At 48.1% G+C, this 24,737-nt stretch overlaps 1 protein-coding gene across 1 annotated transcript; it reads left to right on the plus strand.

Moving 5' to 3' along the window:
- Window positions 1-4,064: 4,064 nt before the first annotated feature.
- Window positions 4,065-9,214, plus strand: IL37 (interleukin 37; the record flags this gene model as incomplete). The annotated part of the gene is made up of 4 exons (XM_080711438.1): window positions 4,065-4,155; window positions 7,447-7,566; window positions 8,120-8,262; window positions 8,981-9,214. Exons 1-4 carry the CDS (start codon window positions 4,074-4,076, stop codon window positions 9,212-9,214), a joined length of 579 nt encoding a protein of 192 aa, XP_080567564.1. The 5' UTR covers window positions 4,065-4,073.
- Between the last annotated feature and the right edge of the window lie 15,523 nt (window positions 9,215-24,737).

Here is a 24,737-nt window from a genome sequence, read left to right on the forward strand (position 1 = left end):
CCTGATTAAGCAAAGCAAAAATCAACCCAACTACATGATGTTTGTAAGATATACATCTAAAACATAGAAGTGGAGAAACTCGAAAAAAAAGAGATGTAGAAAAAGATACCACTGAAGAACTAATAACAAGAAAGGCTGCCTACTAACAAAGAAGACGTTACGGCAGTGAGCCCTGTGATGGATGAAGGCTCCGTTCCCCAGGGAGATGTAGCAATTCTAAACGTGTATGCACCAAATACTGCGACTTCCAAATGTATAATGCCACAATTGAGATCAAAATGATCGACGCATATCATAGTGGGAGATCTTAATGTACCTTTTTTTGTAGTACTGGTTATTAAACCCAGAGAACACTTTACCTCTGAGCCACATCCCAGCCCTATTTTTATTACTCTTACTATTATTATTATTATTATTATTATTATTATTATTATTTAGTTCTGGGGATTGAACCCAGGGGTATTCTACCTCTTGGCTACACACCCAACCCTTTTTATTTTAAAACAGGGTCTAGTTAAGTTGCTGAGACTGGTTTCAAACCTGTGATGCCATTATTTCAGCCTCTCAAGTACTAAGATTATAGGTGTGCACCATCAAAGCTGACTTATTTTTAATTTTTGAAACAGGGACTGTCTAAGTTATTGTGTGTTGGAGATGAACCCATGAGTGCTCTACCTCTGAGCTCTACCTCCAGCCATTTTTTTAGGGGACTCTACCTCCAGGCTACGTCCCTGACCAATTTTATATTTTATTGTGAAACAGGGTCTCATTAAGTTGCTGAGAGCCCCACTAAGTAGCTGAGGCTGGCTTCGAACCTGTGTGATCCTCCTGTCTCAGCCTCCCAAGCTCTGGGATTACAAGTATACACCACCATGCCTGGCTCCAGCCATATTTTTAAAAATTATTGGTTATTTTAAATTTTTTTTTCGTGGTACTGGGGTTCCTAGAAACCCTTCTACTCCAGGCTACACTCCCAGACACCGATTTTTTATATTTTTATTTGGAAACAGGGTCTTTTAAGCCAGTAAGGCTGGCTTTGAACCTGCACAATCCTCCTGTCTCCGCCTCCCAAGCGCGGGGATGACAAGTGTGCGCCCCCACGCCCGGCTTAAAGTGTTTATTACTATTACGAATCCTCTTTTCTGCAGCCTTGGACTGGAGGGCATCAAACCACCAGCCACACCTGGGGTGGGAAGGATTCCTTCACTATCTGGGCTGGGGGAGAAATAGTAGAAGGGCAGGGGGTGGGATGGAGACCGGAGACACCCAGGAGCCCAGGGTCGATGCACACACCCGAGCTTGCCCTGCAGGGGCTCCTTTCAAAGTCACAGCACCTGGGCCTCCAGCAACTCCTTCAAGCAGGAAGGACCGGTCACAAAGGTGGCCAGGGGATTGCCTTGAATGTGGGCTTGTAGGGACTTATTATCTAGGGCAGTGTGCCTAGAGCAGGGTTCTGCACAGGGAGACTCCCTTGCTGGCTCTGGCTGGGCAGGAGACTCCCTCCTGAGCGAGGACCTCAGACCCCTGTTGGGTGGAGGAGCCCCAGACTGCACCAAGACTGTCTGGGATGGGTGGCCATGGAATGTCAGCTATGGTAACGTGATAGCACTGGCTGACACCATGACAGAAGAATCGGTGACAGGCAGTTATAGAGGGTCATCCCACGAATTCAGTCTCTTCCTGTGCTGAAGCGCAAGATGTCTGCCTGGCTCCTCCGGGGACTGTGCTCCTGGCTCCTCCTGTTACGCTCTCCTGCCTTCTCCCCCGCACCCTCCCCGGAACCCTAGGAGCAGGATCTTCTTCTGCCTACCTGCCTCAGAGCTCTAAACTGACCACAGGACCTGCTCACAGGAACTGGCATCTTGTGTGCCCACGACATAGTGCCACGAGCTCCTGCTCCTATCCGACATGCCCGCGACCCTCGCCTGCCTGCCAGTGTCCCCAGGGTGTCTATGGAAGGGTTGATGCTAAGTAACCATGGATCCTGAGGCTAAGTGTCCATCCCCTGATACGGGGTCAGGGGAGGTCTGCAGTTCTCAGCCCTGGCTCACACCTGGGCCTGCCCCAGCCAGGCCCAGCCCCTGGGGTCCAGCCCCGGAGCCCGGTGGATGCTAAGCCTTTTGGTTCCTCGAACCCTGCTGGGCACTGAACCACCCGTGGGCCGTGGAGCAGCGAGTGTGTGGATGGTACCGGGGCTCCGCCTTTTGGGTCAGTTCTAGGAGCTCTATGTACAGCTGGCGTGGCTGTTTAAGACAGAGGTTGTCAGCCTTGGCTGCTCACCAGCACCGCCTGGGGTGACAGCTAAAGCCATGGGTGCCTGAAGCTGGGCATGGTGGCACACACCTGTAATCCTGGTCCTTGGGAGTCTGAGACAGGAGGATCGCAGGTTCGAGGCCAACTTCAGCAACTTAGCAAGGCCTTCAGCAACTTGGTGCAATCCTATTTTAAGATAGAAAACAAAATTGGGCTGGGGGTAGAGCTTGAAAGTAGAACACCCTTGGGTTCAGCCCCCAGTACAGGGAAGAAAAGGTCATATGTGCCTGGGCCCCTCCGGAGGTTCCAGTTCAGTGGTCCAGGGTGAGGCTGGAACATGCTATTTTTAAGAAGTCGTATTTCCACCTGCACCACCACTGTACCGGGTATCCGAGTAGCTGCGCTCCCCTGTGAGAACCTCCAAACAAGCTCTCCGGTACCCGGGGGCTGATTTTGCAGCGGAACGTGCAGTCTGCCTTGATGTCAAGGTGCAGGCAGTGCGGCCCGTCCACTTGCTGGTCTTTGTGCTTGCTGAAGCTTAGACAGTCGATGAGTTCTCCACACGGGACTCCGTCTGCGAGAACTCTGGAACTGGGGCTGAGAACCCACAGAAAGACAGGGCCTTCCTGACGTCCAGGCTCCCTGGCAGGCCAGGACACTTGCCCGGTCCTTTCCTCACTTGCGTCCAGCCCTGGGCAGGTGGACTGGACAGTCAGCCCCAGAGCCTGTCTCGGCATCCTGGGCAGAGTGATGCTACCCCCAGGCATCTGTTTACAGCCTTGGTATGGATGACGCAGGCAATGGGTGATGTCTACCCAAGATGCTATATTTATCACCACCGTGGCATTTGCATACCCCCGCCCAAACTGGTTGTCCAAATCAGGACCAGCCTGGCTCCTCCCACTCAGGGCTTATAAGGGCCAGGCCAAGCAGAGCTCCAGGAATCCACGACAGAGTCACAGACCATAGGGATCCCTGGGCCAGGTAGGTGACCCTCGCCTCGGTTTAAAAGGGTGACGGACATGGATGAAGAAGAGCCGTGTCTGATGGGCTGGTGCTCTGCCTCTTTAGGGATACTGTGGGAGCCGCCTGTGTTTCTCTTGATTTAGGTGCCGAATTCTATATGCAGCTCACTTGCCAAGGCAGTGGGACTCTGTGAATGTGGGGGTGGGTGGGGTCCAGCCAAGGAACTAAGGCCTTAAACTTTAATGGTGGATCGTCCTGCCCTTAAAGCGCCATCAGATGTTTGATTCTGCAGAGCGGCCTCCTCCTCTTCCTCCTCCTCCTTTTTTTTAAAAAAAAATTTGAAACAGGGTCTTGTTAAGTTGCTGAGGTTTTGTCTAAGTTGCTGAGGCTGGTCTTGGACCAGCCATCCTCCTGTCTCGAATTTTTTATTTTTAATTTTTATTCTGAAACAGGGTCTCACTATGTTGTTGAGGGTCTTGCTAAGTTGCTGAAGTAGATCTCAAACCCCAAGTCTTCCTGTTTCAGCCTCCCAAGTACTGGAATCTCAGGCACGTGCTACCACACCTGGAGAACTATTTTTTTTATTCTGTTTCATTTTTATTATGTGTTGTCAAGGGCTCCTACGATAATATTGTGACTGCATGTCGGTGTTGTGACCTGTGGTTTGGACAACATCGCTGAGGAGGAGAGGCTGGGGAGGGTGGACCCGCTCTGCGAGCTTTCTGGACGCAGAGCTGTTCTGGGTAGACCGCAAGGCCAGCCTTTCAGCACCGGTCACAGGTGCTGCCGCTGACTCCTGTCCTGTCCACTCAGCTCCTGTGCTTCACTGTTCTCTTATTTCATCGACATTGAAAATGTCTGTTTTGGAGGAGAACTCTGGAGTGAAAATGGACTGCAAAGATTCAGAAAAGGATGAGAGCAGGTCCTGTTCAGAAGGTGAGGTTTTGGGATAATCTACATTAGGGTCAGGGCATAATTCTGAAACAAGACTTTGCTACGTGTTGTGGCTGGACCCGCTTCCTCCCTAATAGCCTTGAGAATGAGACTTAGAACTTTCCTGGTAAATAAGTTCGAAGGAATCCTAGATGGTCCAGAGAAGGAGCCTTTGCCATAGTGCCCAGGCCCATCAGGTGTATAAATAAATGGGCCATTCTACCTAAAGGTTTGGGGCCTTTGCACCCACCTACTTAGTGGATGGTTTTATACCCTGCTAGTGTATGATGGTTTTATACCCTGCTAGTGTATCTCTCCCCTGCCAACTTTTCCAGGCAGACAAGGAGGCCCTGATGTGGAGAGTGGGATGGGAAAGATGGCCCAGGGCAGGACTTTGAGCACTTCATTCAGAAAGGCCTGTAAGTGTCTGCTCGAGGGTGACAATGAGAGGTGGCTTTGGGGTCACATGACTGTGTGAAGGGAGAGATCTATGACCTGACAGGGGATAAACCCTGGCTATTTCATCTCTTGTTTCCTAACATTTGTGTCCAGGGAAGCTCTTTTTATTTTTTTATTTATTTTTATTATTTTTTTTTTGGTGGTACTGGGGTTCCTGGAAGCCCTTCTACCTCCGGGCTACACTCCCAGACCTCTTTTTACATTTTTATATTTGGAAACAGGGTCTCCTAAGCCAGCGCGCGTGGCTGGCTTCGAACCTGCGCGATCCTCCTGTCTCTGCCTCCCAAGCGCGGGGATTACAAGCGTGTGCCACCACGCCCGGCCGGGAAGCTCTTTTTAAAAATTTGTTATGGTCCTGGGAGTTGAACCCATGGAACATTCTATCTCTGAACTACACCCTCAGCCACATTTTACTTTATTTATTTACTTATTTGGTACTGGGGATTGAACCCAGAAGCAGTCTACCTCCAAGATACACCCCAGTGATTTTTATTTTTTTACTTTGAAACAGTCTCACTAAGTTGCTGAAGCTGGCCTCAAACCTGTGATCCTCCTGTCTCAGCTTCCCAAGTACTGGGGTCACAGGCATGCATCACCATACTTGGGTCCTATTGTATATTTATATTTTTTGAAATAGGGTTTCATTAAATTGCGGGAGGCTGGCCTCAAACCAGCTATCCTGTGTCTCAGCCTTCCAGGTCCTGGGGTCACAGCCATGTGCCACCACACCCAGCTCAGGGAAGCTATTTTACATATCATTACAATCTCTCTGTGCAGTATTTTTCAGCCCAAATGGAAAAAAATGAAAGAAAGAGGGGACCCCTAGTCCCCATATCTCTGGGAAATCTTAGTTGTAAGTGCTTTTACCTCACTGTCTCTGCTTGTATACCCAGCCAGAAGCCCCCTGGAGCCAGACCCGAACCAACCCTCTGCAAATTCCGTCCACTCAAGTAAGGCCCCTGGTGAAGCAGTGGGTGACCACGGTGGGAAGAGGGGAGCTGCTGGGCCCGTGTAGAGGGTGGGAGAGTCGCGGCCTGGGATGTTGCTATTGGTGCTGTAGCTGCTTCTGATGGTTTTGGTCTTATGAGCTACCTAAGGGTGCTAGAGAGGCTGATTTCCCTTTGTGGAAACGAATCCTGAATCCCATCAGGAGAGAATCTATAAGAAAGAGGAGCAGGAGACACACAGCTGGTGACTGGCCCTAGGCAAGGAAGGCTTTGGGCCCTCTGGACTGTGGCACTCCCTGGAGGCTGGGTGCTCGGACCTCCTCAGGGTGCTGGGGAGAAGCAGGAGTGTGTCCAGCAGGGGGTGCCCTGGGGCACCCCGCCCGCGGCTGAGGCCCTGGCGGCCAACCTCAGGCTCAGAACCTTCTCTCTTGCTGCCCTCCGTGCAGGAGGAGGAGGAGCTGGGTCCTTGCGCTCCAGCACGGGAGGAGACTGCGTTCTTGGGATGACCCTTTACTTTGTAATTGCCCGTCACTGATTCTTCTGGCATGGTGTCACGCAGTCACACAGTGATGGGTTCTGGGTGTTACCACGCTATCATAGCTGACATTCTAGCCACCCAACCCAGACAGTCTTGGCCCAGCACCGCGGCATCCTGCTTAGAAGCTCACACCCTGGAAACCCCTTGGCCACAGCTTGGCTGGTCCTGCCTGCTTGAAGCGGACCAGGTGGGTGGTGGCCTTTGAAGGAGTCCCTCCAGGGCCAGCTTACTCCGGGGCTATGCTGGGCTGCTGGTGCCCCCGCCTCTGTCTCCCACCATCCACCTACCCATTAGCTCTCTCTCGGCCCAGAGAGTGCAAGGATTCGACTCCTCCCACCCCAGGCTCACTGTTGGCAAAATCCCCCCTGTCAGAGGGGTTAGGACAGAGAGTCCGGACAACAGTGTTTACTAGGTCCTTGTCTTCTCAGGCGTGTTCTTAGCTCAGGTAAGTCCTACTTACTTGAGCAAATATTTAAATACCCATAACTCTGATGGCCGCATGCCTTTAACTCTAGCACTTGGGAGGCTGAGACAGGACGATTGCAGGTTCAAGGCCAGCCTCGGCCACTTACAGGGCCCTCAGAAACCTAGTGAGACTCTGTTTTGAAATAACAAAATAAAAAAATAAGTCTGGGGGTTCATTCAATAGAATGTCCCTGGGTCAATCCCCAGTACCAAAATATACAAAAAGAAAAAAAAAATCTCATAACTCTTTCTCATGACCCTTTAGCCCATCACGGTGGCACACACTTGAAATGCCAGCACTTTGAAGGCTGAGGCAGGAGGATCGCATGTTCAGGGCCAGCCTCAGCATCTGAGTGGGACTGTCAGGTGACTTCCGTGCACACTTCACAAGCAGGGTCGCGGAGGTTGGAAAGATTTAGTTATGTGTTCTAGGTCCTAAAGCAGCAAGAGACAGAACTCAGATTTGAATCCATCTGTCAAATTCTTTCTTTTTTCTTTGCAGTACTGGGGAAGGAATCCAGGGGCATTCTACCTCTGAGCTACACCCCCGGCCCTATTTTTTTATTCTTTATTTTGAAACATGGTCTCGCTGAGTTGCAAAGGGCCTCACTAAATGGCTGAGGCTGGCTGTGAACCCGGATCCTCTTGTCTCAGTTTCCCAAATGCTGGGATGACAAGCGTGCACCACCATGCCTGGTTCTATCTGTCAAATTCTGGATCCCATGCACCAGTGCTAAGTTGCTTGTCCTAAGCAAAGGAAGAAGCCTTGGGGGGGAAGGGTCCTGGGCCTGGGAGGTCGTGTGGGGAGCTGGCGGGGGCCTGGGGTCCCAGGGGCCGAGTCTCCAGTTCAGTGTGACGTGCTGGTATCTGTGTATGTTCATCCAGGTCCAAAAGTGAAGCCCAACAGGCCAGAGAGATTCAGCCTTTACGACGGCGACCACAAGGTGTTGGTTATGGACGATAAAATCCTCAAAGCAGTCCCCAAGAAGACCTACATAAGCCCAGGTGACTCACCGTTGGCAGCGTTTGTCTGCACCTGGCCAGGGCCAGGTCGCCGTTCACCCTGGCTCTCAGGTCCCCGTGTCCCTGTGCCAGCAGGACGTGACTGCGGGAGGAGCCCCAGGGACACTGAGGAATTGGACGGGGGACGGCTGTCACAATGACGGGTCTGAGGGGACATTCCCCAGGGGCTGGAGGAAAGAAGGCAGCCACTGAGGCTGCGGGGGGGACCTTGACCCCAGGCCAAGGGCACAGGGCTGTGTGTCAGGCCCTAAGATCCCAGCAGGCAGGAGCGCCTTTTGCTGCTTGAAGAACTGTACCCTTTAGCCCAGCCTGGTGGCGCACGCTTGTAATGCTAGTACTTGGTAGGCTGAGACAGGAGGATCGCAGTGTGCGGACAGCCTCAGCTACTTAGCCTTTGCAACTCATTGAGACCCTGTTTCAAAATAAAGAATAAAAAATAGGGCTGGGGGTATAGCTCGGAGGTCGAATGGTCCCTGGGTTCCACCCCAAGTGCTGCAGTAACAGCAAAGGACTGACCCTTGTTCTGCTTTCCCAGCGATCATCTCTGTCCTGGCCTCACACGGCACTGCAGCCCCCGGGAAGAATGGGACTCCTGTTCTCTTGGCGGTCTTTGATGGGGAGTTATCTCTCTGCTGTGACAAGGACAAGGGGAAGGCCAAGCCGTCCTTTCAGCTGAAGGTGAGCAGTCCGGCCCGAGTCCCAGCGCCTCCACCACCTCAAAGTGGCCCAATTTTGACTACAGATCAGAGCCGTGTTCTGTAGAAGACCACACACAGAGACGGTCTCTGCCTTCCATCTCTATTTAGTCTTAATTTGGGGGGGGGGGGTCATGGAAGACAAGGCATGAATGCTTAACACCCTTGAAAAGACCAGTGCTAGGCATGGTAGCGTATGCCTATGATCCCAGTATGGTGGGAGGCCGAGACGGGAGGATTGCAGGTTTGAGGCTGGCTCCAGGAACTTAACAAGAACCTGCTTCAAAAATAATAAATAAATAAATAAATAAGGGCTGGAGGTGTAGCCCAGAGGTAGAATGCCTGGGAGTTCAATCCCCAGTAAAAAAAAAAAAAAAAAAAAAAAAAAAACCAGGCATGGTGGTGCACGCTTGTAATCCCTGCGCTTGGGAGGCTGAGACTGGAGGATCGCACAGGTTCGAAGCCAGCCTCAGCTACTTAGTGAGGCTCTCGGCAACTTAGTGAGACCCTGTTTCCAAATAAAATGTAAAATGGGGCTGGGGGGATAGCCCAGAGGTAGAAAAGCTCCTGAGTTCTATCCCCAGTACCACACACACACAAAAAAAAACAAACAACCAAAAAACAAAAAAAAAAAACACAAAGCATTGGGTTTTCTCCCTCCCAAAGCCGCTGCTCTCTGACTCACCTGTTTTATCTCACAGGAGAAGAAACTTGCGAGCTTGAATTCCCTGCAGGAGACAGCCCGGCAGCCCTTCATCTTTTATAAGGCTCAGTCGGGCTCCCGGTACACCTTGGAGTCCGCCGCCCACCCGGGGTGGTTTATCTGCACCTCCTGCATCTCTGGTGAACCTGTTCGAGTGACCAATAAGGTGGGGAAGAAGGAACACACGGAGTTTTTGTTTCAGAAAGTTTGCCGAACTGAAATGAGCCCATGAGAGCCGCCGCTGAGAAGCTGCCCCCGGGATGGCCGCCTCCGCCGTCCTCTCCGGGGAGCAGAGCAGCCACCCCAGCGGACACGAAGCCTGCCTCCCCGCCTCTGCGTCTGCGAGCTGCCTTCCCTACCCTTCCTTTAAGGAGCTGTGTGCTTAGTTCTAGCAAGAAGGGTTGCCTCTTTATGGAGCTCTTAGAGGAAGTGATATAGCTAGAAGAAATAAGGACGTAGAAAGGAGACAGACAGGAATGCGAGGTAAAGTAGAACATGAACATGCACCTGGGCCTGCAGCGCTCCAGCCTTTACCTCCCAGATGTGTCTCTCCCCAGGTCCTGGGGAGTCTGCACATCCCAGAGTTAACTGGAGAAAGCCACCATTGCCCCGTGCACTGTGAACACGGACGTGATACCTGGAGAAGCCTATCATTTAGCTCACCTGGCAGTCAGATAATAAAGACCCCGATTAGCCTGAGTACCTAAGATTGACCACATCCCTGGACCACCGGAAACCGCCGTGGGACTGGACTGAGCTCATCCCCACCCACCTCCTCTAGCCCACCCTCACCAACGTCGCCTATAAGAGCCCTGCCCTCCTCAAGATGTCCCCCTCCTCCTTGAGATGGCCCACATTCTCTCTTGAATGTGTACCTCCTATTTTCCTGAAGAAACCTGTCCCTGACTCTGACTGCCCACGTGCTGAAATTCTTTTCTAACATATTAGCCAAGGACCCTGCAGATCTCGAGTTCCTGGGTGAGAAACGGCACCCCGACAGGGTGCAGTTCTGGGTTGGCAGGAGCCCAGCCTCTGCCTGTGTTCTGCTACCCCGCCCCCCGGACGCGCGGGGGGAGGCTGTGGCTGGTGCCGGCCATGTTGCGGGACTGGCCATTTCTACTAGGGCGCAGAGCGGCTGCCCGTGCCCCGACACAGGGAGGCTTGAGAACTAGTTGGCAGCTAGGTTTTCCTCTTCGGAGTGTAGGAGGAGGATATTGGGCTGAATGGCTGAACACTAGCAAACTGCTATGATTCTGAAAGTCAGTCCACCGTGGGGCTCACTGGGCTAATTATCTCAAGATGGTAGTAGGGAGATGGCAGCGGGGTGCTGCTACCGCAGCTCATACAGCTCTTGAGAAAGCTCGTCAGGGGACCCGCAAAGGCGTAGGTCCCCCTTGAAGCATGTCTAGCATTCCCTTCTTCAAAAAATTATTTTAGGATTATTTGGATCAATACGTGTAATTGGAATTTTATGGATAAGCATTATAACTAAAACTGATGGGCAGCGGCTTGCGAGAGACTCGGGCAGCAAAGATTTTTTTTCCCAAGGATAAAGTTTGGGCCAAAGATTAAATTCAGACTGACCTTAGTTTGGGCCACTGTATAAGATTAAGTTTGAGTCAGCCTTGTGAAGGGAGAAAAAGCACACTCTGATTATTTAAATGTCTGGCACCCTGCTCTGAACTCTGTAAAAAATAAAACTTTTCCTGTCCTTGGAGATCCTGCCTGCATGGCTATGCCCTTGCTTTTCTGCCAAAAAAGAAAATACAAAAATTATAACAAATCCCGAATAAAGCCAAAAAGTTTGAACCCGGTCTCGCGTGACGGCCCTTCTCTCATCGGCCTCGGCTCTCCCCTCACCAACACACGAACCTCGACTCATGCCAGGGCCGGACCCCGGCAGGGTGCGTTCTGTCGGCTACGCTAAGGTAGAATCAACTTCCTCTCATTTTCCAGATTCTTGAAGTTGGCTTCTCCCTCACAGGCCCCTCCTCCATCCTCAAGGCCAGCCAGGGCTGGTTGAATCTTTCTCACTACGTCGCTGACCCACCTGACTCCCTCTGTCTCATGGACTCTTGACTGGATTATCTAGAAAAACGTCAAGATGCTTACCTTGAGCCAGGGAGGCTGAGACAGGAGGATCACAGGTTGGAAGCCAGCCCAGCCACTCAGCGATACTCTCAGCCCTTCCCCGCTCCCTCTGGTTCCTGGCCACCATGAGATGAGCGGGCTTTGCCCTGCTGTTCCCCGCCCACCATGATGTGCTGCCTCACCAAGGGCCAAAAAGCCACGGAGCAGCCGCCATGGAGAAACCTTTGAAACCATGAGCCCGAAAGAAATCTTTCCTTCTGTAAGGTCGTTTATGTCAGGCGTTTTGTGACAGCAACAGAAAGCTGATCACTACTACCATGGATCCCAGAATGAGTTTTAAGGCCGGGCGTCTGGAGGATTTGCCATAACCAGTCGTCTGAGAGGTAGGGGGAGTCCTGAGCTCCTTGCCTGCAGCAGGGGCCCAGTGAGCCTAGCACCACCCCAGCGTCCCTCCCGGAGGAGAGAACCAGTGATGGCTTGGCCACCTCTTAGGACAAAGAAGCACCTGCTGGGGGTCAGACCCTTCAGGAAAGAAGCAAAACCAAAGGCTTTGAGATCAATGCCCCTAAATTTATTTTAGCCTAGAACTTTGTAATTAACCATATCCTACTTTCTATAGCCCAAACCACTTTACTATAGCTTACTTTATTTTTTTATTTTTATTTTTTTTATTTTTTGGTGGTACTGGGGGTGGAACCCAGAGGCTTTCTACCTCCGGGCTATACTCCCAGACCTATTTTTTATATTTCATTTGGAAACAGGGCCTCACTAAGTTGCTGAGAGCCTCACTAAGTTGCTGAGGCTGGCTTCAAACCCGTGCGATCCTCCTGTCTCAGCCTCCCAAGCGCGGGGATTACAAGCGTGCGCCACCACGCCCGGCCTTATAGCTCACTTTAAAAGGACAAATAAAGCTGGGTGTAGTGGTGCAGGCCTGTAATTCCTGTAGTTGGGAGGCTGCGACAGGAGGATTGCAGGTTCGAGGCCAGCCTTGGTAACATAGCAAGACTCTTCAGCAACTTGGGAAGACCCTGCTTAAAAATAAAAAATAAAAAGGGCTGGGGGTGTAGCTCGGAGGTACAGAATAGCTCTGGATTCAATCCCCAGTTGACAAACGATACCAAAAGCAAAATCCATGGGCTTAAGGACTGAAGGCAGCATTTGTGGGGAGAAGAGTTTTTATTTTTGAAGCTCTCTATGAAAATAAAGGAAGACCACCCAAGTGAAAATAGGCAGTGGTTATTCACAGAGTTTGCTGCAACAGAGGAGTGGCCGCCATCGCTGTATCTGGCAGAACCCTAAGGGCAGACGACGGGACTGGAGAGCTTTCTGATGGGGACATAGACGGATGGGAAGGCTCAGACCTGCTTTGATTAGTGTCTGCGGGGTGTGATGGGTTTGGGGGCGTAGCTGGCTGGCTCTGGGTGGTGCTAATTTGGAAACAGGACAAAAGAGAGTCACTGTTGCCACTGGGCAAGTCCAGAGAGCTCTGTGAGTCTGAGATTTTTGTCAAAGCTGGTCTGGGCATTCCTATTTGTACGTTCAGTCCTATACTTCATTGAGGTACACAGCCACATCTGCAAATTCAAGGTGAGGGCTCTTCTCTTTACCCAGCTCTTTCGCGACACCCACAGGCTGCCTGGGGATGTTGGCGGTGTAGAGGACGTCTCTGGGGTTCGCGGTGGAGTAGGAGCCCACTTCTTCCTTGAGGGTGGTGAAGGCAAGACTCTGCCCACCGTCCAGTGAGTTTAGCTCGCTGGTGTTCTTGTTCTGAGATTACAAAGGAGAATTGATGAGTCCTGCTGGGGCCCGGCTCTGGAGCATCCCCAGAGCTTCGTCCTCAGCTTGGCTCTAGGATGGAAACTTTGAGAGGTGGAGCCTTGAGGGAAGTTTTATGTCACTGGGGGTGTGTCCTCGATGGGGACTGTGGGACCCTGGCCCCTTCCTCTTCCTTTTCTGCATCCTGGCCATGAGGTAAGCAGTTTGGCTCAACCATGAGCTTCTGCCATAATGCTCCACCGTGGGCCCAGAGCAGCAGAACCAGTCCTTCAGGGACCAAAACATTCAAAACTGTGAGCCCCAGAGAACCTTTTTTCTTTATAAGTTGGTCGTCTCAGGTATCTGTTACAGTAGTGGAAAGCTAGCTAACGCAGTAGCCAGGCTAAATTGAGAAGGAAAGAAGGACCGGGATGGTCTTTGCTGAAGTTTAGGTTTTCAGCCTTGACATTGAGGTGAACAATGATTTTGAATTGGGAGGACAGGGGAAATGTTTCCCCAGCGCTCTTACCTTTAACTTTAATACAGGGTGCTTGATTCTTTGACTTTCTCACACAAGAGACAGAGATTCCCTTTAGAAATAGCCAAAAAAATATGATTTGCCTTCTTGGTACTGTGTGTGAGGATGAAACTGATATGTAAAAGGTTTCTGAAAAAAGTCCGAAAATTGAGTCTTTTTTTTTTAAATTTTTTATTGGTGCACTGTATTCATACATCATAGTGGGATACAAACTTTTGTAGACATACATGCACACATCGTCCATTCAGCCCCCACCCGATCCCCATTCCCTCCCCATCCCTCCTTCCCATGCTTGGCTTAGTGGTTGACATCTAGTATTATAGCAATTTATCCAAAATTAAAGATGATAATCTCACATAGCAGTTTCATTTGTCTGATACCAACCTTTTGATAACTTAAAGATAACATTGCAATATTTCTTTTTGCTTTCTTTCTTACCAGAGAATATTTTTTTCTTTTTTTTTTTAGGTGAAACTATCATATATTTATATATTTATTTTTCAGAAAAAAATCTATCCTAATATGGAATATGGACTCTAGATACCCAAAACGATCTCAAAAAAGAACAAAGCTAGAAGATATATATTTTCTGATTTCAAACCATATAAAGCTACAATAATTGAAACAGTGTAGTACTGTTCTAAAGGCAGATATATAAACCATTGGAGTTAAATAAAAGCCTAGAGATACATTCTTCCATATATTGTCAAGTTATTTTTGACAAGGTTTCCACGAACATTTGGTGGAGGAAATACTAATCTTTTAACTAAATATTGTTGAAAAATAATAATTACATGGAAAAGAATAAAATTGGACCCTTACCTAATCCCATATACAAATATTAACTCAAAATAGATAAAAGACCTAAATATAAATCTTAAGACTATAAACTTTTAGAAGAAAATCTGGGTCATAAAACTTCACAACATTGAAATTGGCGGTGATTTCTTGGATATGATTTCAATGGCACAGGCAACAAAAGGGTAAATAAACTCCCTAAAAAATATTGTATATCCAAAGACAATGTAAACAGAGTTAAAAGTTACTGATAGAATGGGATAAAATATTTCCAAATGCTATATCTGAAGGTATATTAATATTCCAACTAGAAATCCTAAAAATTAGCAACAATAAAAGCAAACAATACAACTTAGAGATAGGTAAAAGACTAACATAAATAATGAATCTCCACAGATAACCAGTCTTAGTTGTCTGTTGGATGGAAAATCTTGTTTCCCTGGTTCTGGTGTGTGTTACCTATTTCTTCTTTGTAGTTAATCTCTTTGAGTATTTTCTCTAGCGCTGGTTTTGAAGACATAAATTCCTTCAGTTTCTGTTTGTCATGGAAGCTTCTTATTTCCCCATCTAATTTGATAGAAAGTTTTTCTGGGTAGGAAATTTTTGGCTGGAAGTTGTTTTCTTTCAGAGTTTGGAATATGTTACTCCAAGCCCTTCTGGCTCTCATGACTTGGTTTGGGAAGTCTGGAGTGATTCTAATTGGTTTGCCTCTGAATGTTACTTGGCCCTTTGTTTTTGTTGCCTTTAAGATTCTCTGCTTAGCTTCCACATTGGTCATTTTGACAATTATGTGGCGTGGGGATCCCCTTCTCTGATCCTCTCTAAAGGGAGTTCTATAAGTTTCCTGGACCTGTGTATCGACCTCTTGCTATACGTTTGGAAAATTTTCTGCTATTACTTCCTTGAAGAGATTGTTGATCCCTTTGGTTTCACCTTCTTTTCCCTCCTCTATTCCAATTACTCTTAGGTTAGCTCTCTTAAAATGGGCCCATATTTCTTCAACATCAGATTCCTGCTGTAGGATTTTTTTTTCTAAATTAGAAACTATGCGTTCATTTTTTGAATGATCATCTTCTAGGAGCGAGATTCTATTCTCCATGTGGTCTAATCGGTTGTTTGTATTTTGAATTGAGGCCTTTACTTCATTAATTACATCCTTTATCTTTCTTTGGCTCTTCTGAATTCTTTTCGAAACACCTTTATTATTTCTACAGTTATTTTCCTGATTTGATCTTCTAGAAATCTCTGAATTTCTGTTTTATCAGGTTCTGATATTGTGGGGTTGTGGGCATTCATTGCTCCAGTTTTATTCCTCTTTCCCATGATTTCGGAAGTTTGTGCCTTCTCTGGGTTCTTCCCTGGGTCACTACGACTTCACTTTAAGGTGCTCTGGATCTCGAGTCTGTGGTATCTCAGACCCCACTACTCCTTTACTAGGTTGTATGGCAGAGTCTCAGACCCAGGGAGTCAATCGAGGCTGCTTTAGACCATGGCGGGTGCCAGGTTGGGCGTTTTCCTGCATGGAGTTGTGCCTATAGTGTGATATCTCTGCCACCGCCATTCCCCCACTGGGTCAAGTCCCTGGGAGTCAGTACTGGGATTTCTCCTCTAGGGGCCGCAATTTGACTCACTGTTGTTGAGTGCACCAATGGAGCTGTAGTGAACTCGTTGAATTCGCTTCTGCTGCCGCCGGTGGCAATATGGCGCCGCTACCATGTCCTCGGCCGTGAGGCTGGCATATTTCTTCTCTGTTTTTGAACTCTGCTCTGAGTCCCTGCAGGGTGTGCTGAGCCCAGCCTCTGGGAGCTTTAGATGCTCCCTGCGCCGAGAAATCTGCCGAATCCCGCCCGGCTGTTCCGCAGTGGCTCACCTCAGCTCGCTGTCCGCCGCTCCTCTCTGGAGCCTGGTGGGCTGTTGAGTGCATTGGTCTGGTGCCGTCCGGTGAGCTCGCCCCTGCTGCCAGCAGTAAGGTGCTGCTGCCGCGTCCTCAGGTGTGAGGCCGGCGTATCTCCTCTCTGGTTCTGAGCTCCGTTATGAGTTCCCCTCTTCTCTGGAGCCTGGTGCTGCAAGGGAAAATGGCGCCCACCGCTTTGCGCCGCGGCTCCGGCTGCAGCACTGTGGTCTGGTTTCTTTCTGGTGTCTCGTTTTTCCAGCCCTCTTTTTCTCTGTCCCTTGAAATTGCATTTTTTGTTTCTCTGCTGATGGTGTTTTCTGGCTATGAAAGGTGCTGATTTTGTGGTAATAGAGATTGGTTGTTAGCGGGGCTTGTAAGCTCCACTTTTCTCCGTCGCCATCTTCCCGGAAGGACCTGTTTTCTTCTTAAAGCCTCTTTTTCCCCCTGCCCTATTATTCTACCATTCCCTCTCCTCTTTTATCTGAAGTCCGTCTTCTTTTCTATCTTCTCTTTAGTTTCCATATATGAAGGAAAACATATGACCCTTGGGTTTCTGCGACTGGCTGATCTCACTTAGCGTAATGTTCTCAAGTTCTACCTATTTCTCTAAAAAGCAGGCAATAAAATTTAATTTATAAATATATTATTTATATGCAATATATTATTTAATATTGCATGCTATATAGTTAATATTAAAGTATTATATACAAATACGAATTTTGTATGAAATATTCATACAGTTGTTATATAACATGATATATTGCATGTGTATATATTATACATTTATATATAATTTCATTCCTAAGGAGCATTATACTATTTTTTTCATGAAAAATCTACAAACTAATAGTGCACAGAGTCATAAAAGAAATACCAGTAAATTGACAAAAATTAATATCATATAGGCCATTCTATCTGGCCCCTGGCAATAATGGTCACAGACTATTAAAAATAATCTAGCCACTTGGAAATGAATACTAATGTAGAAATAAATCACAGTAAAAACTCTGTGCATCAAAGTTATAGCCAGGCATGGTGGTGCACACTTGTAATCCTAGTACTTGGGAGGCTGAGACAGGAAAATCACAGGTTTGAGGACAGCCTCAGCAACTTAGTGAGACCCTGTTCCAAAATAAACAATAAAATAGGGATGGAGGTGTGACTCAGAGGTAGAATGCTCTGTGTTCCATCCTCAGAACCACATACACACAGAAAAAGAAAAGTTACAGGAGACCTACTGCTATCTCTTCAAGACCATACTCTCAGTTCATTTGGCCGCACACCCAGCAGTGATGAAATTGGTGGGTCATGTGGTGAGAACTCTACTTTTAACGTGTGTGTGTGTGTGTGTGTGTGTGTGTGTGTGTGTGTGTGTGTGTTATTAGGGATTGCACTCAGGGGCATTCTACCTCCAGGGTCTCACTAGCTCATTGGGGTTAGGGTCTTACTATGTTGCTGAGGCTGCCCTCAAATCTGCAATTCTCCTGTCTCAGCCTCCCCAGTATTGAGGTTACATGTTTGCAGCATCATGCCCACCCAGCTACTTTTAACTACTTAAACAATCTTTGTTTTCGGTAGTGACCACACCTTCTGCATTCCTGCCAAAAGTGTTGAGGAGTCCCAGTTCCCCCACAACCTCCCCAACCTTAGTTAATTTATTTTATGCAGTCATTCTATTTGCTTCTGTTTTATATATTTATTGACACAAGGGATTGAATCCAGGGCATTCTACCTCCAAGCTACACCTCAGCTCTCCCACCCCATCTTTTTGCAATAGAACCTTGCTTAATTGGTAAAATGCCAAGTCCTGGGATTGCAGGCATGTGCTACCACACCCAGCTACTCTAGCTGTGCTAATAACAGGTGTGAAGTAATATCTCACAGTGCTTTTGATTTGCATTTCCCTGGTTATTAAAGTCAAGCATCATCTCCTTAAATATTTGTTGGTCATTTGAATATCCACCTTAGGGTAATGTCTGCTTGAGTCCTTTGTCTATATCTTAACTGAGTTAATTGAGGGATTTTGCTAGAGCTGTGTGACTTCCTTATAAATTTTGAATACTAACCTCTTATAAAAGTCAAGGTTTCCAAATATTTCCTCCTATTCTGTAGGTTTTCTCTTCACTATCTTTATTGGTCCTTTGCTGTGAAGACCCTTTTACTTAGATTCTAGTCCCTCTTATCTATTTTCCTTTTTGTTCCTTGGGTCAAATCCATAAAATATTCCCTAGACCAAGGTCGTTACATTTTTCGCTGTGTTTTCTTCTAGGAGTTTTCTCGTTCTCCATTAAAGGTGTTAATCCATTCCGCACCCCTCCAGTTCACTGCTGCATTCCTCATAAGAGCCACATTATGGAAACAACCTGGATCTCCAGGCATGGGAGAATGTATAAAGAAAATTTGGTATGTGCACACAGTGGAATTTTGTTAAGCCTTAAAAAAAGAAAAGAGAAAATATTGCCTGGGGGACAATAAAAATGGACCTGTAAGACATTATGCTAAGAGAAATAGGCCAGCCACAGAAGAACAAATAAATGCTGCCTGATTCCCATTGAAGATAAGGTGTCTAAACCACTAAAACTAAAGAAACAGAGCAGAGTGGTGGTTTCCAAAAGAGAAACCTAAAGTTACTCTTCCAACAGGTATAAAGTTTCAATTAAGCAGGATTAAAAAGTTCCAGAAGCCGGGCGTGGTGGCGTATGCTGGTCATCCCCGCGCTTGGGAGGCGGAGACAGGGGGATCGCGCAGGTTCGAAGCCAGCCTCGCTGGCTTAAGAGACCCCGTTTCCAAATAAAAATATAAAAAATAGGTCTGGGAGTGTAGCCTGGAGAAGGGTTCCATCCCCAGTACCACCAAAAAAAAAAAAAAAAAGTTCCAGAAATCTTCCATATAACAGTGAGCCGTAGGTAACAGTACTGTGCTTTATCCTTAATATTCTGTTAGGCAGATTGATCTCGTACGAAGTACTGTTAGCACAATAAAAAAAAAAATCATGGCATATGTCCCAAGAGGTGCCAAGGTAAATGTCACAAAGTCATAAGCAATGCCACACGACTGTGATATTCTGATAAAGTCATCCCACTCATAATGGAGCAACGCAAACAAAAATATTTTATTCCACAAATTTAACCCCTCATTAGAGCCAGTGATAACGCTTCAAGTGGAAACTTTCTAAACACCAGCAGCCCCCCCAACCACGTCAGCTCGAGAATATCGCCTTCACTGAGAGGAAAGCCAAGCCCCGGAGGGATTCTTCTTTCTTACGCCTCTTCTTTTTATTGGAACTTCTACGTTTTCTTCTTGTTGTCAGGGTCCAAAGGGCCTTGATACAACACCACAGTGCAAGATACTGAAAATGCAAAGACCTGGAAATAAAAATGAAAGCGTCACCATCCTCATCCCGGGGCCAGAGCATCACTAGCAAGTATGTTGCGTAGAGCTTCCTTTGTTATTTGTGTAGTGGTGCCATATTTGAGCCACGTGGCCATGACAAAGCTTCTCAATCTCCCATGGGCATTTTCCAAGTAGCCTAGACCAGCACTTAGGCCACTGCATGGATATCTTGCAGTATGATAGGTTTGAGTGTAAAGACCAACAACAGATTCTCCCTTCCTGTTCCAGGTGAATATTTCATTCCTTGTTTTCTAACTTCCTAAATAAAACTGTGAAAGCTGGGGAAATTAAACCAAGAATTAATCAATGGGATGGCACTAAATTTAAAAAGCTTCTGTGCAGCAAAGGAACCCATCAAGAGTCTATGTAGAGAGCCCAGAGAATGAGAGATCTTTGCCAGCTACCCCTCTGATAATGAACTATCTAGAATATACAAAGAGCTTTAAAAAAAAAAAACTAACACTAGAAAACAAATAGCCCATTCAAAAATAGGCAACTGAGCTGATTAGACACTTCTCAAAAGAAGAAATGCAAATGGCCACAAATTATATGAAAAAATGTTCAACATTATTAGCAATCAGATTCCTTTTAGTGTCTGGCCACACAGTGGGTCTGTGGGCGAGGTCCTCCAGTGCCCCAGGTGGAGTGAGTTCTAATCCTCTCCACCCCATGCTCTGCCGAGCTACCTAGCAGTTTCTAATCTTTTTTGTTTCTTTTTTTTAATATTTTATTTGGAAAAGGGTCTCACTAAGTTGCTGAGAGCCTCACTAAGTAGCTGAGGCTGGCTTCAAATCTGTGCGATCCTCCTGGATGTGCCACCACACCCGGCACTGTTTCTAATCTTGAAAATGGAACACAGATGAGAGTGGTGGCACATGCTTGTAATCCCAGTATTTGGGAAGCTGAGACAGGAGGATTGCGGTTTGCAGATAGCCTCAGCTACTTAGCGAGGCCCTTTGCAGCTCAGTGAGACCCTGTTTCAAAATATAGAATAAAAATAGAGCTGTGAGCCGGGTGTGGTGGCACACACTTGTAATCCCCATGCTTGCGAGGTGGAGACAGGAGGATCGCGCAGGTTCGAAGCCAGCCTCCCTGGCTTAAAAGATTCTGTTTCCAAATAAAAATATAAAATAGGTCTGGGAGTGTAGCCCGGAGGCAGAAGGGTTTCCAGGAACCCCAGTACCACCAAAAAAAAAAAAAAAAAAAGGACTGGGGGTACAGCTCGGAGGTAGAATGCTCCTGGGTTCATCCCCAGTACTGCAGAAGGGGGGGGGGGTGCGGCCACTCTGCCGCCCGCTGTTGGACGGGTCAGTCTGACAACATTCATGTCAGAAACGATCGGAGGGCCGGAGCGGAGGAACCAGCAGCAAGATGCTCTGCATGGAGAGAAGCCCGTCCCCACTGACCTTAACGCACTTCCATCAGCTGGAAGTCAGTGACATAGGCTTGGCCCCGTTGCTGGGTCAGAAGGAGGGGACAGTCTCCTGTGGAGCAGACGGCGATGAACCAGCCAGGGAAAGCCACAGACTCGAAGGCTGAAGTCCTGCCGTTCTCGCTGTGATAGAAGAGGAAGGGCTTCACGGGCCCAGGCTGGTTTTGTAGGTCCATTATGTACTTATCCTAAGGGTGAGAAGGACACCAAGAAGAAGCATCCAAGCTTCACCCCAGCCCTATTTTATTTTCTATTTGGAAATGGGGTTTCGCTGGCTGCTAAGGGCCTTACTAAGTTGCTGGCACTGGTCTTAAATCTGTGAACTTCTTGTCTCATCCTCTCAATCATTGGGAATACAGATGTACAACTCTACAGCCAGCCAGTATTTTTTTTTATTAATGGAAAATCATAATCACTGAAATGTTTGTTACAAAACATTGTCTTTGTTCACTTAAAATTGCAAAGTATTTCGTGTGTGTGTATGTGTGTGTGTGTGTGTGTGTGTGTGTGTGTGTGTGTGTGTGCTGGCAATTGAATCCAGGGGCGTTCTACCCCCAAACTACACCCTCCAGCCCAATTTTTTATTCTTTATTTTGAAACAGGGTCGCACTACATTGCAAAGGGCCTCACTAAGTAGCTGAGGCTGGCCGTGAACCCAGATCCTCCTGTCTCAGCCTCCCAAGTGTACAATCATGTGCCACCACACCCGGCAAACTATTTCTATATTTTAACAAACTCATCCACTTGGTGACAACTGCTGAAAATCCTGATTGGTTTCAACAAGAGTGAGTGGGGGGACAGGGTCACTCTAAAAGCCTTCCTCCTGGCCGAATTATTTTTTACAAAAGTAAAATAATAAATGGTGTTAGCGGGCTACTTTTAAAGCACCGCTACAATTTTCCTTATTCGTTCACAATACATCCAACCCCAAAGAAGCAAAAATAAATAATAAATAAGGCTGAGGATAATAAATACACTCGTCTTTCTAAAGATTCTGCACAGAGTTTCCATCAAATGAGCACCTTGTAAAATAAATGGGTGCCTCTCTCCCCGTCAGGCAATAACAGACCACTTACCTCAAGCTGCAACACGGGTTTCTCCCCATCCTTTTTACAAGACAGGGAGCAAATGGGCTCCTGCAGCCCCAGGTACATGGGCTTCCCTCTGTCGTCTTCTAGAGTCTCCAGGTGTTTGCATGGGACCATGGTGACAGTGGCTGGGAACACAGTGCAGAAAACATCATCCAGTTGTCCCCCACAGGGGCACCTCTGAGCCAGAGTCCGGGCAGCAGAGGCTGAGACCTCCTGGTCACCCCACAGAGCGGTCACCCCCACCCAGCCCAGGCAGCCAGGCCATTCTCAAGGAACAAGAACTGGGCACCCTTCAGTCTCCCGACTCATCCTCCTCGTCACAGGCAACCCCATGAGCACCCTCTATTCTTTATTGCCCATGAGCCTCTCTTTTTCCCAGGCCCAGTGGACTAGGACCACAAAATGAAACACTGAGCACAGAACACCGAAGAAGGCTGTGCCTGCGTCAGGCCCCAGCCACTCACCCGGAACCACATGCTCCTTCCTTGGGACCACAGTCAGGACCTGATTCTGAAGGACCCACACGCGATGACTGAGGTCCTGAATGTGCCTCTTTAGAGGATTCTCCATGGCTAATGATGCTGTAGAGAAAATCAGAGTGCAAACAGGTAAGGACCAAGGCACAGAATGTCCCCCGCTTCCCAGTGTGTGGCCCTCCAATCAGCATCTTTTACCTGCATCCATTATGGTGGCGCTTCAGAACTGCCAAGCCCTGGAGTTATCCGTGTGCAGACCAGCCCCAGGAGAGGATCTGAATCAGACTGACCCTGGGTCAGAGGTACTGGTGACCAGCTCAATAGTGAACCCCGGTCAGGGTGTGCACTCTCAGGGCCGACCAGGCCTCCTTGGCTTCTGGGGCTCAGCCAACCTCCCAGCAGAAACAGTCGCCCTGTGACTGCTGGTCAGGCCTAGAACCAGAGCCCAAAGAGGTCAGAGGCCCAGAAGCAAGAGGTGATCAGGGGTCAGGAGACGTTACAGGTACAGGCTGCACCTGCATCCTATCTACCGAGGACCCCGTGTGCCTGCCCTCGTGGGCTAGGGCTGCTCCTGCACTCGGGTGCTCTGACAGGTTCCACCGGGGCCCATGCCTTTTATCTACACGGAGAAGGGAGGTTCTGCCTCATTAGAGCTGGAACTGCCCGGCACACTGGGCAATTACTAGTTCCGGGTGCCCAAGGATTTGCTGAGCACTTACATGAGCAAATATCAATTGTAGCACAGTCATGACTTTTCCAACCATCCTGAAAAAAGGAGGAGTCTTCAAAAATAACAACCAGGAAATATACTCGCAGATACTGGCTTTGAGGAAAGAAACTTTGTGGGACTTCCCTGGGGCCGATGACTGGACTCTGGTGATGTAAACGGATACACTAGAGCATCTCTCCTAAAAGTAGGAGCCCCAGCAGGCGCGAGGCTGTCAGAGGAGGGCCCAATCCACTAAGACCGACTTGGCTTCTAACCTCTCCTGGTTAGAAGGTCTCCGTGTTCACAATCACCACATTTTCTGCCAATCTCAAACCAGGAAAACACTGCGCAGATTCTCCTCCAACTTCCGAGAGCTACCACACGTGCTGCTTCTCCACCAAAGGACTGCAGCAGGGCAGGGCCACCCTGGTAGCTGGTCGCTCTGTAGACTCTAGGCCACTCTTGTTATAGGGGAGCCAGATGCCCTGGTGCTCCGAGCTTGCCTGACATTAGATCTTCCGTGAAAGGAAACTGAGACAAGGCTGCTGACGCTCTTCCAGACCCTCAGTCCCCGAGTCCACGGCCTTCGCAGCAGATCCAGCACCTGCCATCATCACAGCTCAAGGGCTTGCATCTCAGGAATAACTTCTACCAATGGGTGAAGGGACTGGAGGATAAACGTCCCAGCCTCTCTGTTCTCTGGTGGGACAATCTGAAGGCTTCACGGAGGGCTCCTGGTGGGTCGCAGCCTCAGTTACCCATATGATGACCGTTATGGTTGGGATTTGGACTGTCCCCCAGAGTCTCGTGTTTAAAGTATGATTCCAACACAGCAAATTTTAGAGGTGGGGCTTTAGACAACAATGTGCTCATGAGGGATCTGAGCTCACGATCCGTCAAATGAATTAATCTGTTGATAGCCGTCGAGACTACTGGGACGTAGGACTTAGTTAGAGGAAGTAAGTTGCTGGGAGCATGCCCTGAAAAAGGTTTACCTTCTTTTCAGTGTTCACTCGCTCCCTCTAGCTCCCTCTCTGCTGAGCTGAGCTGTTTTTCTCGCCATACTCTTCCTCCGTGAACTCTCTGCACCCATGGTCCGCCTTGGGGAAACCCAAACTAATGTCATAGTTCAGTGTGCAAAGTGTATTCAAAAGATGTGTGTTTGAAATTAGACCTTACAGCCTTCATAATTATATACATCTATTATGTTCAAACTGCAGCCTGTGGGTGATTCCTTGGCATCATTTGGCAGCTTTCCAGAAATGCAGAATCTCTGGCCCTACCCTAGACCTATGGACTCAGGATCTGAAACAAAGAAACATTAAAACTGCTGTACAAGCCAGGCACGGTGGTGTGCATCTATAATCGCAGCACTTGGGAGGCTGAGACAGAAGCAGCACAGGTGCAAGGCCAGCCGCAGCAATTTAGCAAGACTATGTTTCATTTAAAAAAATAAAATAAAAAGGGTCAAGGTGTACCTTGGAGATAGAATGTCCCTGGGTTCAAAACCCTCAGAACAACAACAACAAAAATGCTGTGTGTTCAATGTGTACAGCATACACTCGTTCTCAGTAATGT

This window comes from Muscardinus avellanarius, assembly GCF_963383645.1.
Source record: "Muscardinus avellanarius genome assembly, chromosome: 15".
NCBI classification, from domain to species: Eukaryota; Metazoa; Chordata; class Mammalia; order Rodentia; family Gliridae; genus Muscardinus; species Muscardinus avellanarius.